Genomic DNA, 18213 nt, shown 5'->3' with positions numbered 1-18213 from the left:
TAGACTCTCTTTGTAAAGCTTTCAGGAATACTCATCACCTCTACAGTCTAGTAACTAATTTACCATTTCTGTTTGCATCTTAGCTTTCACTCTCTGAAAATAAAAGTATTTTATAGGTCATCATCCTATTAGTGTCATTCACCCAAAATATCAGTTTAATTTTTTTATTAGTCATCCAATGCACATTGACTAGAATAGAGCTTCTTGCCGTGTTTTAGACAAGGAAAAGTCAAGCTTAGATAAGTTTATCATTTGCACTCCAGGTATTTCCTAAAGTGCATTCTAATTGTTAAAGCATACTAATTGCTAAAGATAGACTTTTATATAATAATCTGTACAATCAAGGAGAAATTTAGCTTTTTTAAAATTCTTATAGATCTTCAATGGGACAGTTTAAGCACATGCTTAAATCTCTTCCACCATAACCAATGATATTTAAGAGAGCTTACCTTTGGTTGGATTGTGCACACTAATGGTTGCTTATTTCAGAAATGACATGAATAAAAACATAAGCTGCACTGGGATGGTAGATAGAAGTAATACACACACAAACACGTACGTACACACACACACACACACACACATACGTGTTTGCTTAATGGCTCATGGTGGCTTGATATTACAAAAAAAGTCTTTTCTCTTTCTTGACTGCGATGGAATTTACTCTGGCTTTGCATTATCAGTTTTTTCTGCAAGCCAGTTGGGTAAAATTTGTTGTGAGTAGTAAAATCATAGAATCATAGAATAGCAGAGTTGGAAGGGACCTACAAGGCCATCGAGTCCACCCCCCTGCTCGATGTAGGAATCCACCCTAAAGCATCCCTGACAGATGGTTGTCCAGCTGCCTCTTGAATGCCTCTAGGGTGGGAGAGCCCACAACCTCCCTAGGTAACTGGTTCCATTGTCGTACTGCTCTAATGGTCAGGAAGTTTTTCCTGATGTCCCGCCGGAATCTGGCTTCCTTTAACTTGAGCCTGTTATTTTGTGTCCTACACTCTGGGAGGATCGAGAAGAGATCCTGGCCCTCCTCTGTGTGACAACCTTTTAAATATTTGAAGAGTGCTATCAGGTCTCTCCTCAATCTTCTCTTCTCCAAGCTAAACATGCCCAGTTCTTTCAGTCTCTCTTCATAGGGCTTTGTTTCCAGTCCTGGTTGCCCTCCTCTGAACATGCTCCAGCTTGTCTGCGTCCTTCTTGAATTGTGGAGCCCAGAACTGGACGCAATACTCTAGATGAGGCCTAACCAGGGCCGAATAGAGAGGAACCAGTACCTCACATGATTTGGAAGCTATACTTCTATTAATGCAGCCCAAAATAGCATTTGCCTTTCTTGCAGCCATATCGCACTGTTGGCTCATATTCAGCTTGTGATCTACAACAATTCCAAGATCCTTCTCGTTTGTAGTATTGCTGAGCCAAGTATCCCCCATCTTGTAACTGTGCCTTTGGTTTCTATTTCCTAGATGTAGAACTTGGCATTTATCCCTATTAAATTTCATTCTGTTGTTTTCAGCCCAGCACTCCAGCCTATCAAGATCACTTTGAAGTTTGTTTCTGTCTCCAAGGGTGTTAGCTATCCCGCCCAATTTGGTGTCCTCTGCAAATTTGATAAGTGTAAATATTGACTGTGGATCCTTCATGATCAGTACAGACAGGTTCAAATGTCACTTCCTCCCCTCTCCCCGCTCATGTTTCAGTTTCACTTTTCCCGATTCCTAGTTTGTTGTTATGTGTGAACCAGTGATTGTAGTTTAAAATGAGCTCTAGTCAGTTGTTGGCCAGACATCAGGGTTTGCAGGTGGCTGGTTTAGCAGTTGATTACAGCTGAGATTAAACCATGATTCCTGGTTCACATACAATAGCAAACTAGAAATGGGGGAAAGTGAAACTGGGTTCTGGTTTATTCCTCTTCCTGGCTGTGTGGAAAGAGGAGATTGGAAAGGGGACTGTGTGAGCTCAAAGTTTCACTTGGGCTTTCTTCTGCTTACGCTTGGACAGGTTTGTGCAATCACTTTACCTACCAGACTCCAAGATTAAAGGCGGCACTTTGAATTGGGCCCCGAAACAGACAGATGGCAAACGCTGGCACAATGTAGTCTTATTGACCAATGCCCATGAACAATTTAGCTGCCCTGTTTTTGACTAGTGGAAGTTTTCGGACCGTTTTCAAAGGCAGCCCCACATAGAATGCATCGCCTTAATCCGTTGTTCAGAAAAAGCAGCCTCACATGCTTGGTCACCTGGGATTCCTAGGAGTTTGTTTCTTGCGGCTCCTGGCTCATAGATGGCAGGTGGTTGGCTGGCTCTGTTCAGCTGCACCTTTTTGCTTTGCAGGACTTTTATGAATCATCGGAGTGAAAATAAGACTGGGATTTCCAAGTTGCCCATGGGATCTTTGCTTAGTTGTGCTGGTTTGTCTTCCTTTCCCTTCCTTCCTCTATTCAGATCCTCTCTGCACAACTGAATCATGTAAGACATCCCAAGAGGCAAGGTACAAATTATGTGGTTTTAGGGTTCCTAAAAGGAAATGTTTCCATTCTGATGCTTCCAACTAGCTGCCCACAAGTCCAAGCTAGTGGAGTTGTGTAGACAAAAGCATTTCCATTGTTGTTGATTTTCAGGGGCAACAGGCTTTGGAAGACTTCTGGTCTCACCTTATCAACTTGATTATGTTTCAAACACAGCTTGACACATACAGTTCCCCTGGGGACAACATGCTGCAGGTGATGGATACCTAGGGATAGGATGGGTCAAGTTTGAACGTTTATATAGAAAACGTTTCAGTTCATGTCGTCATCCACAAGCAAACCCCAGGCTGGCACAGAGTTCTGGGAGATGCATCCACGCCCATCGACATTGGGAACTGCTAGGAAATAGATTTTAGTTATGGACACGTATACTCTGTGTGTGTGTGTGTGTTTGTGTGTGTGTGTAGTTTTGTGGGATTGTCTTCATTTTTTACTAGAACACTGAGACCCACAAACCAGAACTTGGTGCACAAAAAATAAACTTCGCATTCAAGAATTCTGAGCCAAGGAATTTGTTTGTCTAAACTAGACATAGTCTTGCACAAAAACACACTGATGGTTACCTCAAGCATTCTTCATTTCAGCAGAATAATTTATGGCAGGGTGCGCTGGGGGGAGTCATTTTGTTCCTGCTATTGTTAAACAACTGGAAGTCAGAAATCCTTGCCAATCTACTGCAAATCACCCAGAGATCTACCAACAGATCCCGATTTACCTTCTGCCCACCACTGCTGTGCACCTGGTTGTCCGCTGCTGAAAACGCAAAGAAAACCACATTAGCATTATGGTTTTTAAGCCAGGCTTGCACAACTTGCAATTCAGCGCCAAGCCTAATTATTTCTTTATTTGTTACATTTCTGCCCCATCTTTCCTCCAAGGAGCCCAAGGTGGGCATACATGATCCTCCTCTATTTATCAATAACCCTGTGAGGTAGATTAGGCTGAGAGTCCGTGCATGGCCCAAAGTCACCCAATGTGCTCCTTGGCAGAGTGGGGACTAGAACCCGGGTCTCCCCAGTCCTAGTCCCACACTCCAACTATTTTACCATACTGGCTTTCAGTGCAGCCCACCAAGCTTAATGCAGCCCACTAGCTACAGACTGTGGATACTTCGATGCCTTGATGGTTCACCTATTCTTGCAGTCCCAGGCAAATGCAGATGATTTATAGAGATGCCAATGAATTGTGTTTTTACTGGTGTGCAGAGTCTTTCTTTTCCTTTTCTTTTTTCTTTTTTCTTTTTTTTTAAAAAGAAAAGCATTTTCCAGATATTGCTGGTATGGATTTTATGTTGTTGTTATTGTTGTTAAGAATCTTTCTTGGCTTTCTGGCCTGGCTGCTTTCAACACGTTGCCTAGAGCTTGGTCGTGGTGCACAGCCTGACACCTCTCAGTTCAGGACTTAGAGCTTCATCACACCAGCGTTATACTGTGCAATCACTGTGAATTGCATGCAAAGGGCTCAGAAGTTTTCCACTTTATAATCTGCTTTGATTGTGAAGGACTCTCAGGCATCCTGCCTTAATTGTGCAACAAAGCAAAAAGACTTGCTGTATTTAGCCCCTATGTTTTGAGCATATCTTCCAAGCCTCCGCCGGGGCACAGGAGGAGGATTTAAAAGAAATCGTATCATAGAATCATAGAATAGCAGAGTTGGAAGGGGCCTACAAGGCCATCGAGTCCAACCCCCTGCTCAATGCAGGAATCCACCCTAAAGCATCCCTGACAGATGGTTGTCCAGCTGCCTCTTGAAGGCCTCTAGTGTGGGAGAGCCCACAACCTCCCTAGGTAACTGGTTCCATTGTCATACTGCTCTAACAGTCAGGAAGTTTTTCCTGATGTCCAGCTGGAATCTGGCTATTCTATGATTCTATGATAGACATTTACAGCTGGTATAACATATATCCTAGGAGTGTGAACCAGAAGGTTCATGGTTCAAATCTCATCTCAGGTGTAAACTCACAAGGTAGCTCTTAGGCAAAACACTTGATGTCAGCCTCATCCCCCCAGACACGAAATAATGGGCTCAAGTTACGGGAAGCCAGATTCCGGCTGGACATCAGGAAAAACTTCCTGACTGTTAGAGCAGTACGACAATGGAACCAGTTACCTAGGGAGGTGGTGGGCTCTCCCACACTAGAGCTCTTCAAGAGGCAGCTGGACAACCATCTGTCAGGGATGCTTTAGGGTGGATTCCTGCATTGAGCAGGGGGTTGGACTCTGTGGCCTCATAGACCCCTTCCATCTCTACTATCGTATGATTCTATAACTGCTCTCGAGTCCATTGATCTTTCCCTGGAAAGTGCCACTGTGTGCCTTCCAGCCTGCAGCATGGCTTGTGCCCTGGCCATGAGTAGACCTCTTGCTTGTGCCTCTGCTAACCTCCTCCCCTGTCCTTTTTTGTCATCATTTGTGGCTTTGGTTGTGGTAAGCGAGAGTCTGAAATCAGCAGAAACTTACTCGCATCCTCCCCCTACCCCCACTGTCTAAATCAAAACCAGCTTTTGGATTAGTCATAACTTATTTAAGAAAGGAAGGGGGAGGGGGAGTAATTTTCCAGTCTAATCCAGCTTGACAAAAGCACAGATGCTGTTGGGGAAAGAGCAATTCAGGCTGGCTTGGGCAGAGCAGGTGATTTTGCAGCTGGGGTGGGGTGGGGTGGGGTGGGGTGGGGTGGGGGGCAGGCACGTATGGGGAGGTTGTCTCCCCTCCCAAGTCTGGTGCTTCAAATCATACCTCATAGAAATAGATAATATTTATAAGGGCAGCAAGTTTTAATGATAGGTTAATGAGTTAAAATGTTTGATGAGAAATGTTTATGGGCATGTTATGAAGTAATGGCATGTTAGGCTATTTGTTTTCGTGTTTGGGCTCTTTCAAAAATGGGCTGTTTGGGTTCTGATAAGTAGATAACTTTTTTTTCTTTTTTAGACCAGATGGTCTTTCCTTGTAACACTGTTAATGGATTTTAAAAATTAAAGTGCAGGTTATCCAGGGGTAGAATGGCATGTGGCAACGACCATACGGTGGACTTTGAAAATGTATTTATTTATTGCATTTCTATACCTCTCTGGGTGGTTCACAAAAATTAAAACCATTCAAAGTATAAAACAACAGGTTTGAACATTTAAAGCCCTAAACGGCTTGGGGCCAGGCTATCTGAAGGAACGCCTCTTCCCGTATGTACCTGCCAAGGTCATCCTCAGCGGCCCTTCTCCGTGAGCCCCTGCCAAAGGAAGCGAGGCAGGTGGCTACCAGGAGGAGGGCCTTCTCTGCTGTGGCACCCCGGCTGTGGAATGAGCTCCCTAAGGAGGTTCGCCTGGCACCTACATTATATTCTTTTAGACACCAGGTGAAGACCTTTTTATTCTCCCAGCATTTTAACAGTCTATAAATAAATTTTAACTTGGTGTTTTAAATTTGTAATTTTGCATTGCTGCTGTTTTGATCTGGTTGAGCTTTTATATTGTATTTTATATTATGGTTTTTTACTGTTGTTTTATACTTTGAACGGTTTTTAATTTCTGTGAACTGCCCAGAGAGCTCCTGCTATTGGGCGGTATAGAAATGTAATAAAAATAAATAAACAAACAGTATAAAACCATGATATAAAATACAGTACAAAAGCACAACCAGGATAATGGCACACAAAATGGCAGCCTAGTTCAAGTTTCTCCCCCTGCAGCAAATGATAACAAGTCCTATTAGCCCCAGCCAGCATTACCAATAATCTGGAATTGTAGTCTAAGACATCTGACGACAACAGGTTGAGGAAGGTTGCAATAGGGCCACTCTTGTATATATCTGCCTATGTGCTTCCTGTTTGTTTCTTTTTCTGATCTTTTTACGACGCATTGAGAAGTTGGTATTAAAGGCTGTTTGGAGAGGCAGGTATTTTATTATTTACAACCCTCTCCTCGTAATATTCTCTGTAGCTTTGCTTAGATGGCCTGTAAATGGTTCAAGCAATGGATCTCTTCTCATTTCCCCTGGAGAGAATGCCTGACAGTCTAATGGTTCTTAAAATTCCCCACCCCACTTGCTCAATTTACTTCTGCAAATCCCCTTTCCTGGCTTTTTGTAAAACTTCCACAGTGTGTGCATATCAGTAAAGAAATACATTTTAAATTCATCTGTCTATGTACTTTTTTTTAATGTTTCTTCACAAATAAATGCTTTTAGCAGGTCTGGAATCCAAGGACATATCCATAATGAAGAGTAAGGCCTCATCTACACCAAGTAGGATATTCCATTATGAAAGTGGTATGAAAGCGGTATATAAAAGGCAGGAGCCACACAGCTGCTTTAGAGCGGTATTGAAGTGCACTGCAGGATCTACGCTACTGCTTTATAGTGGTCCTGAAGTGAACTGACAACAGTTGGGCTCGTGACACATTTACACCAAGCAGGATATAACACTATGAAAGTGGTGTTAAAGTGGTATATGGTATGTGTCAACAGGCCCCAACTGTTGTCAGTGCACTTCAATACCACTATAAAGCAGTCGTGCGGCTCCTGCCTTTTATATACCTCTTTCATACCACTTTCATAGTGGAATATCCTGCTTGGTGTAGATGAGCCCTAAGACTGGATTTATAATAATTCCCTCACCCCAAGAAATGCTGGGAACTGTTGTCCTGTAAGCAGGTTTGGGATCACTAACTGCATTCTCAGCGTCTTTGCTAAACTACAAATCCCAGGATTCTTTGTGGGAAGCCATGACTGTTAACAAGCCACCCTGCGGAAAATGTCTTGGGTTCAGGCAACACGCTAACCCACATTTCACGGTTCAACAACAACCTCTACTCATTCACTGTGAGTTAGCATGTTGTGGGAACCCAGGTAATGTTTTAAAGGATCTATAAAATTGGAAAAGTAAAATGAGTTTTCCCACCTCGTGTATCTTGCAGGTGTGCATGTGCCTGGGAGCTAGCATTGGCTCTGGGTTCTTCGCACACCTGCCATAGCAGACACCATGTTTCTGAGACATGAAGCGAGTCTGAGTGAGCCCATGGAGCCCAGCAATATCCAAATTGTATTAGAACAAAATTAATTTAAGTCTGTCCCCGCTAACACTTGACAGATGAAAATAATGCGTGACTGAAATTAACTTTTGTGCTTTTCTCTATTGAGAGATGTGCAAGCCCCCCAGTGTGGGATGGGGTGTGAATCTCCCTATGTGGGAAAAGACTGGGGAGGATCCCTCCTGCTGGGTTGTGTCCTGAGAACTGAGCGCCTGCCAAGACATTCCTCTGTAAAGTGGAGCAAATTCAGTTCCTAGGCCAAGAGTGACGGTCATTGGACGCTGCGTAAACCCAGTCAGTCAGTAACCAGTTTGAGGAGGTTTGGAAGGGTCAGGTTTGCACAGTCTGCAAAGTTTGCATAAAGTGAGTCAAAGACCACAGAACATTCGAGATCTTTGATAAGCTTTAAAGAGGAGACAAGGAAATCCAGGTTGCTCAATGGGAATTCTTCTTCCACTTTGGCCTTCCTTAAGAAGGGTAGATTTTGAACAAATGATTAACAGGATCAACTTAGAGTACAAAGGGTAGAAGTCAGGATAGGAGAATAGCTGTTCAAAAGAAGAAGTAAAAACTGTTACCCAGAGGACCTTCTCTTCTCCTGCTCCCAGATTGTGGAATGGCCTGCTGGAGGAGATTCGTCAACTTAACAGTCTACTAGCATTCAAGAAAACTATAAAGACTGATCTCTTCCGGAAGGCCTATCCAGTGGAATTTTAAGATGTTTTTAGGAAGTTTTTAACAATGTATATTACGTTTTAATTCAGTTTTATGTATTTTATCGTTTATTGTTGTTCCCTGCCTCGATCAGAATGGAGAGGCGGGCATGAAATAAAATAATAATAATAATAATAATAAAAAAATAATGGACTGCTTTACATAAGAACAGCCCTGCTGGATCAGACCAAGGGTTCCAGCATCCTATTCCCAACCGTCTAGAATTAGCTTCTACTTGTGGGAAGTAGCCTTCCCTTGTAGTCCTCCAGCAACTGGTATTCACTGGTATATTACTTCTGAACAAGGAGAGTCCATTTAGTTATTGTGGCTAATGGATGGCAATTGGTCTATTTTCCATGGATTCATCTAATCCACTTTTAAAGCTTTTTGACCCACCACCAAATCTTGTGGCACCAATATTCCATGTAAACCATGCATTTTGTATGGAAGTCCATTTTATGTCTGTCTTGAAACATAGGAGGCTCTGATGAGCTCATAAGGAACAGAAAGAAATACTTAAGGAATTAGAAGATGCATAGAGGAAGTACTAATATTTGTTTGAGAAAACTTGGGAGAGGTGGCGAAGGCTCCATCAGAATTGGGAAGAGCACACAAAGGCAGTTGTGAGTGTGTGTGTGTCATGATTTCTTGCGAGCGCAGGAAAAATAGTGCTGAATATGACATTGAATACAGCTTCCTCAGAATTCCAGCTTAGTCCTCTTTTCTTTTCTTTTTTAAAAAAGCAAGTTTCTAGCCTCTATGGCTACAAAGATGTGTCTGACATTATGCGAGCAATGCTGCATGTTCCAGTGGTCAGGAGGCAATCTTACAGAAGTGTTTTTCCTTTTTTAAAGCACAGAGCAAATGCATGGGGCACAATACAGTGGGAGCTCCCTTGTGAGTCCCATTTGAATGAATGGGCGTTGCTCCAAGCACTGGTCCATTTCAATGAGCCTTGTGCTGGAGAACTTCCAAGTGGGTTGTGCACATATTTTAATTGGAGGTGGGGGAAATTAGAACCAGGGAAATGAATATTACCCCAAAATTAAAATCACCCTTCTGGCTGCCAATTAGTTTCTGGGCGAAGTACAAAGTGTTGGTCATCACCTTTAAAGCCCTAAATGGTTTGGGTCCAGGTTACCTGTGGGATCGCCTTCTCTCATACAGTCCGCCCCACACACTCAGGTCCTCTGGGGAGAACTTACTTCAATCAGCCAAAACTAGGCTGACAACTGTTACCCAGAGGACCTTTTCTTCTGTTGCCCCCAGACTGTAGAATAGCCTGCCGAAGGAGATTCGTAAACTTAACTCTCTCTCTCTCTCTCTCTCTCTCTCTGAATTTAAGACAGCTTTAAAGACGATCCTTTTCTGGCACACCTACCCAGATGAATGTTAAACCAAGAATTTTTAAGATGTGTTGATTGTTATTTTGATGTTGTATTGCTCTTTTAATTAATTTTATGTATCTGATTTATACTGTATTTTTGTACTAATGTTGATCCCCGCCTAGATCCAAAGGGAGATGCAGGAAATAAATAAATAAATAAATAAATATTAAATTTCCTAAATTTAACATCAGTCCTTGAGAAATTACTAGAAGTTGAAATCTAATGATTAGAACAAATAATAAAACAATGCATATATGGAGGAAATGATTTAGTTGTCAAGTGTGGGTTTTTAAAGAACAAATTATTATCCCAGGTAAGCTTCCTCTGGCTATATGGTTCTGTTCCATATAGGTTGCTAAACAAACTTAGCAAACTTAGGTTGCTAAGTTTGGGGGTTACTGGTTTATTTATTTATTTAATTGCACTTATATACTGCCCCCATAGCCAGAGCTTTCTGGGCAGTTTACAGAAATTCTAAAACAATTAAGATAAAAAACGAGTATACAAAATTTAAAATTTTAAAACACAGAACATATACACATAAAGCATTAAAAACCGTTAAAAAACTAAACATGTGGGTGATTAAGATGTGCCACCATATGCCTGGGCAAAGAGGAAAGTCTTAACCTGGCGCTGGAAAGATAGCAGCGTTGGCGCCAGGCGAGCCTCCTCAGGGAGATCATTCTATAGTCTGGGGGCCGCCACCGAAAAGGCCCTGTCCCTCATTGCAACACTCTGAGCCTCTCTCAGAGTAGGCACCCAGAGGAGGACCTTAGATGTTGAACATAGTGACCGGGTATATTTACGTCGGGAGAGGCGTTCCGTCAGGTATTGTGGTCTCAAGCTGGTCTTGGAGATACCAGTTGGCTTGGTTTGTCAGGATGGCCTCCTTGGAGGGCTTGGTGTAATGTTTCTTTCTGTTGCTGTCTTATGTTATTGCAGTGTCCCATTTCATGTGGAGTTGCCTGCGCTTTGGTGCATGTAGACCCCCCGGCTCTTCTTATCTAGTGGAACATCTGCTGGGACAATTGCAACTTATGGAAGATGGTGGAAGATCTAGAGAAATTACGCGGATCCTAACGCCATCATGAGGATGAAGAAGAGGGCCATGAGAATGGTTTGGCTGTGGCTGGCATGCCTCATTGCTCTAGCATCTTCTCTAGAAGGTAAACGCAGCAGGAGGAGGAGGGTGGCGGCGAGGATAACGATGAATTACATTTATGCATTGCTTCCCACCGCAAAATGCAGTCTTGAAGTGACTTACACATACACAAACTGAAATCGATAATTCATACAACCGAGAAAAACAAAATCAATATAATCCATAATCAGCACAATAATACAAATAAAAAATAAACATTGTAAGAGCATGCTGGCTTGGGGCCAGGCTATCTGAAGGAACGCCTCCTCCCATATGTACCTGCCCAGACCGTAAGGTCATCCTCAGGGGTCCTTCTCCGCGAGCCCCTGCCAAAGGAAGTGAGGCAGGTGGCTACCCGGAGCAGGGCCTTCTCTGCTGTGGCACCCCGGCTGTGGAATGAGCTCCCTAAGGAGGTTCGCTTGGCCACCTACATTATATGCTTTTAGATGCCAGGAGAAGACCTTTTTATTCTCCCAGCATTTTAACAGTCTATCAATACATTTTAACTGGGTGTTTTAAATTTGTAATTTTGCATTGCTGCTGTTTTTATCTGGTTGAGCTTTTATATTGTATTTTATATTATGGTTTTATCCTGTTGTTTTATACTTTGAATGTTTTTAATTTTTGTGAACCGCCCTGAGAGCTCTGGCTATTGGGCGGTATAGACATGTAATAAATAAATAAATAAATAAAGCTCTAAAAATAATGCATTATGAAACACACACCCATGCACAAACCCACACACCCACACCCTGTCTAGAATGAACACCACAAAATCAGCCCACAAGAATGACTAATGTCAAAATACCCGGGAAAACAAGTAGGTCTTTTGCCTGGCGTCGAAAAGATGACCATGTCAGAGTCAGGTGAGCTTCTTTGGCGAGGGGGAGCTTCCTTGAGGAGAGCATTCCATTGTCTTTTGTATAATGAGTACTTGCTAATCGGCACTTGCTTGTCAGTTAATGTCTGTACAGCTAGCTAAAGATCCTTGCTTAAATGCTTCTGGTGGCCAGAAGATGTTTCTTTAATGAGTATTGATGGTTGGTGGCTACTAGCGGTGCCACAGGTTTGGTGGAGGCTGGAGAGAAGGAGTTTAGAGTTTTGGGTATAGCCAGCTAAGGAGAGAGAAAACTTCAGCTCTTGGAAAGGAAGGAGCCTTCAGAGGCTGTTTTGCTTTTACTGGGAATTGATGGTTATCTTCTTCCCCCTACGTAACATATTATTAATAAACAGAGATTATAAGAAATGCTAATGGACTTCATCCATCTCTGTTCACAAAGACCCTTTAGTGGCTGTTCCTGAAATGTCCTGCTATTTAGAGAAGATAGAAGCTTCCTGCGAAACAATATTAAAGCCTTTTCTGAATCCAGAAAAAATATTTAAATTAGGTGGGATCATCACCAGTTTGTGTAGCAGGAATAGTAGGCGGTGACAAAAGAGAAAAATCTGTATTTGCTTGTTTAAGATTAAAGCATCTGGTTCTTGTGGTATATATAGAGGGGGAGAAACCCTTCAAAGTCATAATGGAGCTTCAAGGCTACAGCAATAAAAAATCTCAGATGGAAATTTATTTTTAAAACTACAACAATAAGAGGAGTTTTAAGGCAATGGTATGAATTTAAGGACTAGAGATGTTGCTATTTATGATAACAATGTTAGGTTTATACTCCTGGGGACTTGTCTGCCTTTTATTGTTTGAACAGCAACAAATCCCTTTTATTTGTGATCTGCTGTAAAAAAAACTAAATGTACCTAAGGCAAAGCTGACTGAACTGTTGTGCTCAGTAAGCGCTCAAACCAGATCAGAGAGATACTTCCGTTTTAACTTATTTGGAGGGCATAGTTATCCAGGTTTTTAGACTGAGCACCTTCATCGGCTTTGCTAGACCTACCGGGTGTTCCGTCGTTGAGGAGCGGTGAAAGCGGATTTTCCCGTTCAGCTGTGACGCCTCATCATCCACACCTGCCTTCGATTTGTGGCGGAAGTTTGCGCCGGTTGTGCTGCTGCCGCCGCAAGCACGGTTGCGCAGCCACACCGGCCTGATTGCCGCGGCTTTTTTTTTCGCTCGCTGCACAGTTTGTGCAAGTCCGAAAGACCGCAAACTTGCGCAGCCGTCAGCGATGCCAGCGGCGGCGGAGCCGGAGCCGGAGCTGCCGGCGGCGGCGGCAGTGGCAGTGCCAGCTGAAGTGCTGCTGGTGCTGTTGAGGGTCAACATTGATGCGCTCACTTCCTGATGGGGGTCGTGGCGGGTGTAATATGACCCGAAGTCAATCGTCTGCATGGGCACTCTGTGCCTACATCTCCCATCATGCCTCTGAGGTGTTGCCGCCGATGACCGCCTCTGTGCCCTCTGCCCCATCCCAAGGAGCCAACCCACATCTGGCCGTAGCCATGGCAGCAGCCCACAAACAGCTCTGCCCTCTACCAGCCTGGTACCCACACTAACAGGCAGCGTACAGCACCGCCATTATGCGGCCACGGTAGCTGCCCACCGCGAGGAGTCACCAGCCACTTTTCTGGTCCTCCACTCCTGCGCAAACTGTCACTGGGGAAATAATAAAAAAAAGCCGCTCCGCTGCGCTGCCCCAGCTGGCGGACTGCGCGCAAATGGTGGAGGCGGCTTGACCGAAGCCGCTGGCCACTCCCCTTAGCACGCCTTTTCCTGACCAGTGCGGACCGCAGTGACCTCACATCCTCCCACACGTACTCCGAATTAGCGCAGGACGGCAGGAAAAGGCGCACTAGAACTCACTTTTTTAAAGTCGGGATAAAGAGGCTTCACCGCAGGATAACGGCGGATCCTCGTGAACGTCATCTGGAAGCCTTGACGTGACTGCGGAAGGTAACGCGTGTTACAGCCTCGTCTAGTAACACCCCATATCTCAACAGGGTGGTAGTTTCTTTAATCACAAAGGAGCAATGCTCATTTCCTAAATGAAAGAAAACTTAAGCCTGGGGAATCTTTTCTAAGTTTCTTATTTATTTACTTAGTACAGTTCTATACCACCCAACAGCCAAAGCTCTCTGGGCAGTTCACAACCATTAAAACCTTTGTGGTCTTTATGGGTCAAACCCATTGATGAACCCAGTTATTGGGAAGGATTTGACATTCCTGTCCTAAAAATATGGCTTTGAGCAATTTGGAGGATAGGAGACTTCGATGAGGTCGTCCCGCCTTTCAAGGCTTGCTCAAGACCGAAACTGACCAGTATTTTTCATTTCAATCATACAGTCTGTGTGGTGTTGAGAACCCTTAATTTTTGTTTCGGATTCACTGGGAAATACGATAACTACAGGAAAATGTCAATAGAAACTTCAGACATCTTTACTGACTGATGTGAGCAAGGGCTACGTATAGATGGTGCCTCTCAATGATATCAAGGGCAATGTTTTTCAGATTGGGGCTGTGTGAGGCAATTGTATTTTGTCATCTCACTCCCCCACCCCCAATATACACTTGTGTGTGTGTGTTTTAATGGTAAAATGTACACTTTGCCCCATAGTGTAGGTTATAACTCCACTGGGATTGCTGAATGACTGGAGTTGAAGCTGTGAAGACAGAGAATATGTGTCACAATATGGACATCCACAGGAATTTTTCCTGGGGGGTCCGGGGGGTAGCTGCTGTGCACAGCAGTTTGTGGTTGTAGCACCACTAAAACACATGTGTGCACTTTCCTTCTGTGTGCGCTTTGTTGCTTAATCTCACATTCCGTGACATTAGAAATCTACAAAGAGTAGTAGAAGGATCATCGGAACTGAATAGCATTAATGCAGAACAGAGTTGAATTAAAATACATCATGAACACCAATAATACTTTACTTGGAGTGAGGGATTAAAAAAAAGCCCACCTAGGCTAGGCACAAGGGAGAAAAAACCAAATGCACACACACACAAGACAGCTGTCTTAAAAATATCTTAATTGCATCACTGTCCTTATCATAACATTGACAACTTCACATGAATTGCTTGGAGTGATTTCCCTCGACTTGGAAACATTGGTGAACACTCTTTAGAGTAGCCTTCCCCAGTTTTGCTCCTGCGAAGTTGTGCCACATTATCCCCATGCTAAGGAGCGAGCATGGGGTTTATATGGATCATGGGGGCGGTCACCACCGCCCGTCACTCCCTGGCTGCTCCCCCCCTTACCTCGTGGGGAATGAAGTCAAGGAAAGGGAGAACTTCCCCTTACCTCGTGGGGAATGCAGTCAAGGGAAGCTACGTAGGAAAGAGCCAGTTCTATGCAGTGACATTTCTGAATGAGGAAAATTATTATACGTGGTAATCTGTAATAATAAAAGAGGATGTCCATCATTGTGATAGTGCCGAGGCTGCATAAATCATTTGCTGTATTGATATAAGTGTTAATCCAACCTGTGCGAAGCCAGGTCCATTTGCTAGTAAATAATATTGGTATTATTTATTACTACAGTTATTACATATTGAAGTAGGGTTGCTTATCAATGTGCTTTACAGCAAAAAGATAGATCCCTACCCCAAGGAAGTCGCAATCTATAGTTCAACTCTGTGGGAGACAGGAAGTTAGATAATGCGTGATCAAACCAAAGATTCGTCTAGCTGAGCATCCTGGTTCTCGCAGTTGGCAACCAGATAGCTGTGGGAAGCCCACAAGCAGAGCATGGAGGCAAGTGCCCGACCCCAGTACACTTCCCTCTGCTCTCCCCCGCCCCCCGGGAATTCCTAGCACCCTGACTCCAAATATGGGAGTTCTATTTAGGTATCATTTCTAAATGGGATGGGAAAGGCAAGAGCCAGCAGGGATAAACGTAAGCCAAACATCACCTACTTGTTAAGATTAGTTTCAGTTGGAGTTGAGACGCTTAGGGGTGAGCACCACAAAGGTGTCCCGGGTCAGAGTTGCAGACAGAAGGGGCAGCGAGGGAGGAGCAGAGGAATCTTTTAAAGGGAGCAGGAGACCTTTGCTGAGGTTTTAGAAATGGGGTATGGTTCCGTCGCATTTCAGAAAAACTGGTTTTTGAAAAAGAACGATTTTGGTGGGGATGTTTCGGAAGCTTTTAAATTAAACATACCATGCCGTTTGAGTTTCACTTGTGGCATTTCATTCCTGGAGGAAAAGGGCTCTATCAGCTATAAAGAACTTGGTCATGTTGAATCAACAGGAAAGGGAGTAGGATGAAGTGGTCAGGGAAGACAGATTGGTGTGTGGAACACGGGGAACAGCAGAAGAAGACCGGGGGTGGGGGGGGGGAGAGGAATAACCAGGGAAAGAGGGTTTGAGATGGAAGGGCAGACGTGTCATGAGCAGTCCTGTTTTGCTGGGCCAAGGGAAATCCCTGCGGCCGCATGTGCTCACTGACCTGAACCGTTTCGTGATGAATGCTCATCTTTCTCTCACACATGAAAGCCTCTGGAAAAAGACAGGTCAGAAAGCAGGAGGAAGGAGGGGGGAACCAAAGGAGGGAATCTGGGATGAGCGAAAACAAGGGCTGTGGGGGGGTGGGAGGAGAAAGGGAAAGGGGAAAAGGCGGAGAGAATCAGCAAGGAAAAAAGAGGAAGTTGGCTGATCCGAAGGAAAATGGAGAGGAATTGATATTTTGGCGGCTTCCAGGCTAGGTGTCCATCCAGGATCACCATCCTTTGTTTACTCACTTTTTACAGATCATGCAGGTGATGCAGTCATCAAACTACTCTTGTTTTATTTCTCTCCTGTTTTGCTTCCATTCCTTTTGAAAATTTATTTATTTTATTTGTTACATTTATGTACCGCCCCATAGCCGAAGCTCTCTGGGCGGTTTACAAAAGTTGAAAACAGTAAACGTTAAAAGTATACCAAATTTAAAAACATAAAAACAACAGTATAAAAACAACAGTATCCATTTAAAAACAACAGTTCTGGGGGGGGTCTGTTAAAAAAAACCAAACTTAGCGTTGTTAAATGGTGTTAAATGCCTGGAAGAAGAGAAAAGTCTTGACCTGGCGCCTGAAAGATAACAGTGTTGGTGCCAGGTGAGCCTCATCGGGGTGATCATTCCACAGTCAGGGGGCCACCACTGAAAAGGCCCTTTCCCTTGTTGCCATCCTCCAAGCTTCCCTCGGGGTAGGCACTCGGAGGAGGACCTTAGATGTTGAGCACATTGTATGGGTAGGTTCATGTCGGGAGAGGCGTTCCATCAGGTATTGTGGTCCCAAGCTATGTAGAGCTTTATAGGTTAAAACCAGCACCTTGAATTGGGCTCGGAAACATATAGCCAGCCAATGCAAGCGGGCCAGAATTGGTGTTATATGTTCGAACCTCCTTGTTCCAGCTATCAATCTGGCCGCTGCATTCTGCAGCTTCCGAACCGTCTTCAAAGGCTGCCCCACGTAGAGGGCATTGCAGTAATCTAATTTGGAGGTTACCAGAGTATGGACAACTGAAGCTAGGTTATCCCTGTCCAGATAAGGGCGTAGCTGGGCCACCAACCGGAGTTGGTAGAAGGCACTCCGTGCCACCGAGGCCACCTGAGCCTCAAGTGACAGAGATGGTTCATTTGTTCCAACTGTATTTAAAAAGCAAAATGAAAGAGCAGCACAACCCCAGCTGGTAAAGAACAACTGAGCATGACAGCCTTGTTCTTTTGTCCTACAACTACAGCCCCGGCTTCTCTCCCTCTCTCCCAATTTCTTGTGCTGAAATGCAAGAATAAGTTCTCTTTTATTTTCTTAGACTCAGAGTAGAGGAGAGGGCTGAGGGCTTTGCGTTGCACTGAGCAGAAGGGGGTTTGTGAAACATGTTGCTGCTTTGCAATGGATGGATGATATTGGGAGAAGAGGCTGACTGATAATTTTTCAAATCAGTTGTTAAAATCAGGTATTAGATGGCAGAATACACACGTGTGTTCCATCAACTGTAAACATAGAAGTGTGGCACTGTCAGGTGTGAGTGGGATGTGTGCATTTACGTGGTTGGGTTTCTCTCCTATACATGCTTAAGCAGCCACTGGGGAAGGATTGGACCCTCACTTTTATGTTTATGGCAAGGAAATGCAGCCATCTAAATGTGCAGAGTCTCAGCTCACAACTGACAGCCACACACGTGCATTTGCACAATTGATGGAGCCACTTGTGTCTTTTGCTATTTATATCATTTTTATTTCTTTATTTCTTTATTGCATTTCTATACCGCCCAATAGCCAAAGCTCTCTGGGCTGTTTACATTAGATTAGTTCATTTCCTATTGGAGAGTGTAAATTGGCCCTTAGAGGATGCATCAGATTATGAACAGCAGCAACATGAGAGAAAAGAAACTTTTAACCTCCTTATAGTTAAAGCTGGCAAGGAAACCTCTGCTCCCTCCACCCAGTAGTATGTATTTGACTTGTACTCTTTGTAGCCATTTGTAAATTCCGGCTCCATTACAGCTGTTTCATTATAGTGGGAAAATAAGTTTGATTGT

The 18213-nt window shown here is 43.8% G+C and overlaps 1 protein-coding gene across 1 annotated transcript in view; it reads left to right on the top strand.

The window, feature by feature from the left end:
- Positions 1 to 18213, top strand: part of LOC134400591 (ephrin type-B receptor 5) — a 174813-nt gene that overhangs the window by 35941 nt on the left and 120659 nt on the right. Inside the window, exon 2 of the mRNA XM_063129015.1 lies at positions 10596 to 10819. Coding sequence (XP_062985085.1) covers positions 10741 to 10819 — 79 coding nt within the window. The 5' untranslated portion in view covers positions 10596 to 10740. The remainder of the gene's footprint in view (positions 1 to 10595; positions 10820 to 18213) is intronic.

The sequence above is a fragment of the Elgaria multicarinata genome, chromosome 6 (genome assembly GCF_023053635.1).
Source record: "Elgaria multicarinata webbii isolate HBS135686 ecotype San Diego chromosome 6, rElgMul1.1.pri, whole genome shotgun sequence".
Lineage (NCBI taxonomy): Eukaryota > Metazoa > Chordata > Lepidosauria > Squamata > Anguidae > Elgaria > Elgaria multicarinata.
Note: the sequence above shows the minus strand (reverse complement) of the source record. Positions and strands in the feature narration are given on the sequence as shown.